Source organism: Physeter macrocephalus, chromosome 14 (assembly GCF_002837175.3).
Source record: "Physeter macrocephalus isolate SW-GA chromosome 14, ASM283717v5, whole genome shotgun sequence".
NCBI classification, from domain to species: Eukaryota; Metazoa; Chordata; class Mammalia; order Artiodactyla; family Physeteridae; genus Physeter; species Physeter macrocephalus.
In genome coordinates, this window is record NC_041227.1 from 12,922,420 (window position 1) to 12,931,604 (window position 9,185).

Genomic DNA, 9,185 nt, shown 5'->3' on the forward strand with positions numbered 1-9,185 from the left:
AGGAATCTAAGCAGAGCTCAGTTACCTTAACCAGGCTGCCTCAGCAGGAGTCGAAGTGAGGGTAACAGCTGGGTTAGGGACGACCACAGGGTGCCCAGGAATTACAGGAGTTTATGGCTCTTAGGGCTTGTGCAAATCGAGAGATTTGATTCCCGTCTGGGCCAAATTTACCTTCTTTCATTACAAATTTACCTGCTTTCATTTGGAGTGTGACAGGGTGAAGAAGTAAAAACAAGCACACCCAGCTCTAAGAGAGTCTATCATAGGGTTAATTCCGCGCTTTGTATCTCTTTGCAGAGAAGGGACCTGTTTATTTTTCTTCCAGGTCATTCATACAGGCTCAGCACTCAGTAGCAATCCAACTTCATTGGCACGTGTGGCCCAGGGACTAATTGGGACATCTGTTAAAGACTCACCCTCTTCAGAGGAATTTAAATCAGGACGAGTTTCTAATAAGGAAAGTAGGAGATTTGGGCCTTGGTCTGAGGGCAAGGAAATAAAAACGCCCTTCTCGTTACGTTTTAGAGTAGCATTAAATTTACGTAACAAATCTCTGTCAAGAAGGTTTGCTGGTGAGCAGTTGGAAATTAGACGTGATGGGTGCTAAGAGGCCCTAAAAGATGTTAGGGTGGGCTGAGACGTGGGTAATGTAGTAGGTTGTCGAGAGACTCTGACTGCTTGTATAGAATCAGCAGTGACAGGTTGAGATAAATCCTCTGAGCCACGGTAGAGAAAGGCACACTGGTGTCAATTAAGAAATCCAGCTCCCGATCCTCTATTTTAAGTAGCCTCTGGGGTGCAACTGAGGATTGGCTGACCCCGTCATTTGAGAAGGAATTGTCCCTCAGAAGGAGAATGAACTTTCTGGGCATGCTGGGGCCTAGGGGGATTGTTTCTTAAACTTTCCTTTCTCTTAAGTGTAGGACAAATTTCTCTTCCATTGTCCAGATTTTTTATAATATCTGCAGTTGTCTGGAGGCAACTGAGTGAGCTCTGAGTGAGCCTGGAGTTACTCTCAGAGTCATGCTTTTGTTTTCTATTCTTTTTTTTACTGAAGTATAATTTACAATGTTGTGTTAGCATCTGGTGTACAGCATAGTGATTCAGTTTTATACATATATTCTATTTAGTTCCCTCTGCTATATAGTAAGACCTTGTTATTTATCTGTTTTATATATAGTAGTGTGTATCCACTAATCCCAAACTCCTAATTTATCCCTCCCCCACCCCCTTTCCCCTTTGGTAACCATAAGTTTGTTTTCTATGTCTGTGAGTCTGTTCTGTAAATAAGTTCATTTGTGTTATATTTTAGATTCCACATAAAAGTGATATCATGTGGTATTTGTCTTTGTCTGACTTACTTCACTTAGTATGATAATCTCTAGGTCCATCCATGTTGCTGCAAATGGCATTATTTCATTCTTTTTATGGGTGAATATTACTCCATTGTATATATATACCACATCTTTATCCATTCCTCTGACAGTGGACATTTACGTTGCTTCCAAGTCTTGGCTATTGTAAATAGTGCTGCTATGAGTATAGGTGTGCATGTATCTTCTCGAATTATAGTCTGGGTATATGCCCAGGAGTGAGATTGCTGAATCATATGGCAACTCTATTTTTAGTTTTTTAAGGAACCTCCATAATGTTTTCCGTAGTGGCTGCACCAATTTACATTCCCACCAACGGTGTAGGAGGGCTCCCTTTTCTCCACACCCTCTCCAGCATTTGTTATTTGCAGACTTTTTGATGATGGCCATTCTGACTGGTGTGAGGTGGTACCTCATTGTAGTTTTGATTTGCATTTCTCTAATAATTAGTGATGTTGAGCATCTTTTCATGTGCCTATTGGCCATCTGTATGTTTTCTTTGGAGAAATGTCCATTTAGGTCTTCTGCCCGTTTTTCGATTGGGTTGTTTGGTTTTTTGTTACTGAGTTGTATGAGCTGTTTGTATGTTTTGGAAATTAATCCCTTGTCAGTAGCATCGTTTGCAAATATCTTCTCCCAGTCCCTACGTTGTCTTTTTGTTTTGTTTATGGTTTCCTTTGCTGTGCAAAAGCTTATACGTTTAATTAGGTCCCATTTGTTTATTTTTGCTTTCATTTCTATTGCCTTGGGAGACTGACCTAAGACAACCTTGGTATGATTTGTCAGAGAATGTTTTGCCTGTGTTCTCTTCTAGGAGTTTTATGGTATCATGTCTTATATTTAAGTCTTAATTAAGCCATTTCGAATTTATTTTTGTGTATGGTGAGAGGGTGTTGATTTACAAGCAGCCGTCCAGCCTTCCCAACACCACTTGCTAAAGAGACTGTCTTTTATCCATTTTTTATTCTTGCCTCCTTTGTCGAAGATTTCTTGACCGTAGGTGTTATGCTTTTGTTTTCCTAAAGGTTCAAATTGCAAAGCAAGAATTGTTGCTTTTAATTCTTTTTTCTGCATTCCTGGAAGCTATTTTCGAAGAATCGAGCTCCAGCCTCCATTATTGCACTTAGCGGTGGCCTAGACCAACAACCACACTATTGTGAATTTGCTTTCTGATATCAGGGAGACAATTTCCCATTAGAGCAGATATGAACAGATTCCTGTGCACTGGGGCTTCCAAGTTAAAGGCAGTGTGCCTTTGAAAAGTTTGCATGAAATTTTCAAAAAGGCTTTGGGATGCTTTCCTCCCGAGTACAGAATTCAACCTTAAACTAATTAACTTTAGGGGGAAATGCCTCAAGTATCGCTCCTGTCAAATCTTGACTATCAGCCTCCAGCTGAGCCTCCTCCTGGTTATTTGCAGGCCTAGGAGAGGTTCCCGCATTCAGGGGGAAAGAGGTGGAGTCAGAGTGTTTTTTAATATCATTATTTTCCCCACCAGCTGTGTTTCAAAGAACGTTAATTCAAAATTATCAATATGCCATTGTGGCATCTTGGGGTGGCCTGCTGAGCCCCAACACCTGCACACCCTCAGTTTTCCATAGGTGACTTAGAGCTTAGAGAAAAACACCTCTCAGCCCCGCCTCTCTGCCCACCCTGTGGAGAGCATCCAGCTCACTGCTGGGGAGATAGACTCGGAGATCAGTGACCTCCCCAAGCCCCCCCTTCCTTTTCTGTCTGGGAGAATGTGCTGCTTGGCTCTTTTTTCCCCCAGTTCAAATTAATGCGGTTTTTGATCTTGTTTTGTGGGGTTTTACTGCAGTATAATTAACATATTACATTAGTTTCAGGTGTACAACATTGTGATTCGATATTTGTATATATTGCAAAATGATCACGCCAACAAGTCCACTTAACATAGTTACAAAAAATTTTTTTCTGGTGATGAGAACTATTAAGACCTATTCTCAGCAACTTTCACATATGCAATTACAGTATTATTAAATACAGCCACCATGCTGTACATTACATCCCCAGGACTGACTGACTCTGTAACTGGAAGTTTGTACCTTTTGACCCCCTTTGCCCATTTCACCCACCATTCCTACCCCCCACCCCACCCCCATTTGGCAACCACTAATCTGTTCTCTATCTGTGAGCTTGGTTGGTTGGTTGGTTTCAGATTCCACAGATAAGTGAGATCATATGCTATTTGTCGTTCTCTGACTTATTTTGCTTAGCATAATCCCCTCAAGGTCCACCTCTGTTGTCGCAGACAGTGAGATTTCCTTCTATTTGATGGCTAATATTCCAGTGTGTGTGTGTGTGTGTGTGTGTGTGTGTGTGTGTGTGTATGTGTGTATGTGCCACATCTTCTGTATCCATTCATCCATCAGCGGACACTTAGGTTATTTCCGTATCTTGGCTATTGTAAATAATGCAGTGAACATGGGGGTACAGATGTCTTTGAGTTAGTGTCTTTGTTTTCTTCAGATAAATATCCAGATGTGGAATTGCTGGATCACAGGGTGTTCTATCTTTAATTTTTTGAGGAACTTGCATACTGTTTTCCAAAGTGGCTGCAACAATTTACATTCCCACCAACAGTGCACAGTTGCTCCCTTTTCTCCACATCCTCGCCAACATTTGTTATTTTGTATTTTTTTGATAATAGCCATTCTGACGGGTGTGAGATGGTATCTCGCTGTGGTTTGGATTTGCATTTCCCTGATGATTAGTGATGTGGAGCATCTTTTCATGTACCTACCTGTTGGCCTTCTGTATGTCTTCTTTGGAAAAATGTCTATTCTGATCCTCTGCCTGTTTTTCAATTGATTGTTTACGGGTTTTGCTATTGAATTATATGAGTCTTTATATTTTGGATATTAATGGCTTATCAGTTTTTATCATAAATGGATGTTGAATTTCATAAAATGCTTTTTCTGCATATATTGAGATGACCATATGATTTTTATCCTTCATTTGTTAATGTGGTATATCACATTGATTTGCAGATGGTAAACCATCCTTGCATCCCTGGAATAAATCCCACTTGATCATGGTATATGATCCTTTTAATATATTGTTCTATTTGGTTTGTTAATATTTTATTGAGGATTTTTGCATCTATGTTCATCAGAGATACTAGCCTGTACTTTTCTTGTGGCATCCTTGTCTGGTTTTGGTATCAGAGTAATACTGGCCTCGTAAAAATAAGTTTGGAAGTGTTCCCTCCTTTTCTATTTTTGGAAGCATTTGAGAAGGATTGGTATTCATTCTTCTTTAAATGTCTGGTGGAATTCACCAGTGAAGCTGTCTGGTCCTAGGCTTTTTGTTTTGTTGGAAGGTTTCTGATTACTGATTCAATCTCCTTAATTATATCCACTATTTTCCCTTTTTTTTTTTTTAGATTGACATGAATGTCACATAACAAAATTACCGTTTTTACAATTTTATAAATCTACAATACAGAAGCATTTAGTCCATTTACAATGTACTGCAACCATCCCCTGTCTAGTTCTAAAACATTTTCATCACCCCAAAAGGAAATCCATTACCCTTCTCCCCCATCCCATGGCAACCACTAATTTGCTTTCTGTCTCTACGTCTTTACCTATCCTGGATATCATATAAATAGAATCATACAATGTGTGACTTCTGTATCTGACTTCCTTCGCACATTAGTGTTTTTGACATTAGTCTGCATTGTTGCTTTAGTTCTCTGTGTTCGAATCCTCCGTCGTGTGGATGTCCCAGTTTATCTATGCACAGCTCCTCCTTGAGATTATCTCAGGCCAATTCCTTCTTAGCTCTGGGACTTCAGTTTCCCCAAGTGAATCACCTTGAGGTCCTCTCCACTGGGGTCCAGGGCCCACTTTTCCCGGTAGGTAGGTTTCCTGAGCCCCCCAGTCTCGGGCAGCACTGAGGCCGTGGCTTGGGAGCACAGCCCTGTCTGGATCAAGAGTCTGCTGCCCAGGGAGCCTGGCCAGCCTGGCCAGCCTCCCAGCCCAGCCACCCCTCTGACCCCACAGAGTACAAGGCCAGCTACGCCCGGAATCGCTCCATCCGCTCAGTGGCCGTCGAGGGGCACCACGTTGGCCTGGACGACTGGTCCCAGCCCCACAACCTCACCAAGCGGCACTGGCCAGGCGCCCCGGAGGACCAAGATGACAGGGACGGCGGGGACTTCAGTGGCACCGGGGGCCTTCCGGACTACTCAGCCCCCAACCCCATTAAAGTCACACATCGGTGAGAGTCTAAGGTGGGGGTCGGGGGGGGGGGCTGGACCTTGGCAGGGGCGCCCACAACTCTCGGGCCCCTGCCTGGGCCCCCTCAGCGCCCCGAGGGCCCCACGTGACCCCTTCTCTCGAACAGGTGCTACATCCTGGAGAACGACACGGTCCAATGCGACCTGGACCTGTACAAGTCCCTGCAGGCCTGGAAGGACCACAAGCTGCACATTGACCACGAGGTGACAGGAGTCTGGGCCGGGAGGGTTCTCACGACCCCGAGCTCGGCGGGCCCACCAGCCACAGCCGGAGGCAGGGAAGCCAGGCCCAGGGGAGGGAGGCCCCGCAGAATCCTTCACCAGGGCCGGCAGTGTCGGTCCTGGCCTCAGACAGACAGCTCCTGCCGGACTGGGGTGGGGCGAACAGCACAGCCACGTCGTACCCCTTTGTGATCTACAAGATGCTCACACCACACTCAGCCCTTCCGACAGGCCTGGGGGGAGACCTTGAAGTCCCCCATGGGCTCAGCGGGTTCTCGGGCAGGACAAGACAGGAGAATGACCCACAGCTCCTTCAGCAGGTGGAACCAAGGACCACCCCCCCAGCACCCACAGAGGCACACGGTGGCGGGGAGGCCCCGCCAGGCCAGCCCTGCCGACCCAGCCCCCCAGAGGCTCACGGCCTCCTCTTCTGCTCCCTCCCTCAGATCGAGACCCTGCAGAACAAAATTAAGAACCTGAGGGAAGTCCGAGGTCACCTGAAGAAAAAGCGGCCAGAAGAATGTGACTGTCACAAACTCAGGTGAGGAGGTAGCAGAAAGCCCCCGGGAAGGCCCCGAGTGCCCTTGCGGGATCGCTCCTAGGGACACAGCATCCCCTCCTCTGTGACTCCTTGCTTAGGGTAAACATAATTAGTAGTAATTCACATCCCCGTTGTCAGCCACTGGGCAGAAAGCACCGCCCCTCGGGTACCAGCCAGATGCCCAGATTCATGCACTGCTGACAAGCAGGCCCTTGAGTGTGGAGCCGGTTCCCAGGTGGGAAAAGTGCCTCTGCTGACTGTCCCTCCGGGAACAGCCCACGTGGCCCAAGGCCCACGTGGCCCAAGGCCCACGTTACCAGCTCAGGGAACCCCCAGCCCAAGGGTCTAAACTCGCGAGCAGAGCAGCACCGTCCAACAGAACCTCTCTGGTGATGGAAGCAGCTGTATCTGTGCTGCCCCGTATGGTGGCCACCAACCAACCACATGTGGCTACTGAGATCTGAACTGCGGCCACTGTAGCTGAGGAACCGAATTGGTAGTTTAATTAAAATTGAAAGAGCCACATGTGGCTAGTGGCTACTGTAGTCACTGCTGCCCTTTGCAGAAAGGGCTTACAAAATATGGGTTCCTCCAGGGCTGGCCCTGACCAAGCGTGAGGTGGGCGGGGGCCTGGGGGCAACCCGCCTGGAGATGCTGAGGCTAAAGCCACGCAGAGCCAGGCCCAGCCTCCAGACTTGGTTAACTCGCCTCTACCCTGACCTTCTATGTCTGGCTGAGGCCTTCAGCCAGGGGCTCCCAGGTCACGTGTGGAGGAAGGAGCTGGACAGGCAGGGGGCTGCCACCCAGGGGATAGTACCGCCCCAGAAGGAGAAACAGGGATCCCAGAGAAGCGCAGTTCGCAGCCACCCCACGGTGTGGCCCTGGGCACAGAGTCTGAAAGCCAGGCTGGGGGTCTGTTGCAGTTACCACGCCCAGCACAAAGGCCGCCTCAAGCACAAAGGCTCCAGCCTGCATCCGTTCAGGTAAGGGCAGACGCAGCCGGCCCTCCCTTAAGCCAAAACAAACAAGGATAAGGCAAGTCCTGGCCTTTCCCTGGGAGGCACTGAGCAGGGGTCCGGGCGGGTTACGGCAGGGCCAGGCCCAGGCCCCAGGGACGGGTGTGAGCAGGAGGCCCAGCTGTCACCCTAACCCTGTGCTGCCTCAGGAGCTAACGTCGGATGACAGGGGCCCAGCCCCGCCAAGGACCAGCACTGGGACCTGGGCAAACCCCCCAGGGCCATGACCCTGGCTCCCTGGGTGGGAAGAGGCTCCAAGGCGGGGCCAGGGGAGGTGTGAGGAGTATGGCCCCATGTGCCCCTAGGAAGGGTTTGCAGGAGGAGGACAAGGTGTGGCTGCTGCGGGAGCAGAAGCGCAAGAAGAAACTCCGCAAGCTGCTCAGGCGCCTGCAGAACAACGACACGTGCAGCATGCCCGGCCTCACGTGCTTCACCCACGACAACCAGCACTGGCAGACGGCACCCCTCTGGACGCGTGAGCCAGCCGGGCCCAGGGCTGGGGCTCCTCCCAGGGACCCAGCGCCCCCCAGCTTGTGAGCGCTTCCTGGCCAGACCCTGAGGGTCTTTCAGGAACAGGTCCCCCAGCAACCTCAGGGGTCAAGTGCTCTGGCAGGAAGGGCAGGAAGGGGCTGGGGGCTGGCAGCCAGGGCCTCCTCGGCTCAGGGCGTGCTCTCTTCCCTGGCAGTGGGGCCCTTCTGCGCCTGCACCAGCGCCAACAACAACACGTACTGGTGCCTGAGGACCATCAATGAGACCCACAACTTCCTCTTCTGTGAATTTGCAACCGGCTTCCTAGAGTACTTTGATCTCAACACAGACCCCTACCAGGTACGGACAACACAGGCTGGAGAAATGGGGCCCCTGCCAGGTAGGCCCCCCGAGGAAGTGATAACCGGTTTTTCAAGTCCCACTGAGTCCCTAAGACGGCAGAAGTGAGTTGAAGCCACCAGGCTGGGACTGTGTGTGCCATCCGCCCTTCCTGCGTCCGGGTACAGCCTCTTCCAACTTACGCACCTGGCACGGTTCCAGCAGGCTTTGTGGGATCTTGGGAAGACGCCTAGAACTTTGGAGGCTCAGGGGTCCTAAAGGTCAGGCCAAACCCTACAGACGATAGGCCGGTAACTAACACTCAGGCAGCCCTTACTCCGCGCTTCCCCTATATTAACCCAACTGAACACACGCGGGGCTGAAGCGGCCACAGAGCCCGGTGACTGGAACGTGCGTGTCCCTTCTGAAACAGATGGTCACGACCCAGCTTCAGCGCTAGAGCTTCTCAGTAGCATGACCTTGGCATTGCCCAGTCTTCCATGTTTCAAGAAAAGTCTGAAAGTAATCTTTTACACGATTTGTAAGTGCAAGCAACTCGATTGTCTTGTTTTGCTCTAATTACCATACAGGCCACCAGTCCTTCTCCTTTGATAGGTCATCCCTGTATTTTACAAAAGGGGGTGACAGAGCTGGCAGGTTAGTGGGTCACCAGCGGCTCCCAGACCAGGTAAGGACAAGGTGACTCACCCAGCCCTTCGCCAGATGGCTGCTCTTCCATCAAGAGGACCTGAGGGGCTGTGAAGGAAGGCTGCTTAAAAAAACAGGGCTGGGGGGCTTCCCTGGTGGCGCAGTGGTTGAGAGTCCGCCTGCCGATGCGGGGGACACGGGTTCGTGCCCCGGTCCGGGAAGATCCCACATACCGCAGAGCGGCTGGGCCCGTGAGCCATGGCCGCTGGGCCTGCGTGTCCGGAGCCTTTGCTCCGCAACGGGAGAGGCCACAA

General features: G+C 49.5%; 1 protein-coding gene across 3 annotated transcripts in view; it reads left to right on the forward strand.

Moving 5' to 3' along the window:
* The window catches only part of SULF2 (sulfatase 2), a 145,739-nt gene that overhangs the window by 131,588 nt on the left and 4,966 nt on the right, over positions 1-9,185 (forward strand). For all 3 annotated transcript variants that reach the window (XM_007106845.4, XM_055090930.1, XM_024128632.2), the window contains exons 12-17: positions 5,402-5,618; positions 5,745-5,841; positions 6,306-6,400; positions 7,324-7,383; positions 7,722-7,891; positions 8,102-8,244. In XM_007106845.4, coding sequence (XP_007106907.1) covers positions 5,402-5,618; positions 5,745-5,841; positions 6,306-6,400; positions 7,324-7,383; positions 7,722-7,891; positions 8,102-8,244 — 782 coding nt within the window. The remainder of the gene's footprint in view (positions 1-5,401; positions 5,619-5,744; positions 5,842-6,305; positions 6,401-7,323; positions 7,384-7,721; positions 7,892-8,101; positions 8,245-9,185) is intronic.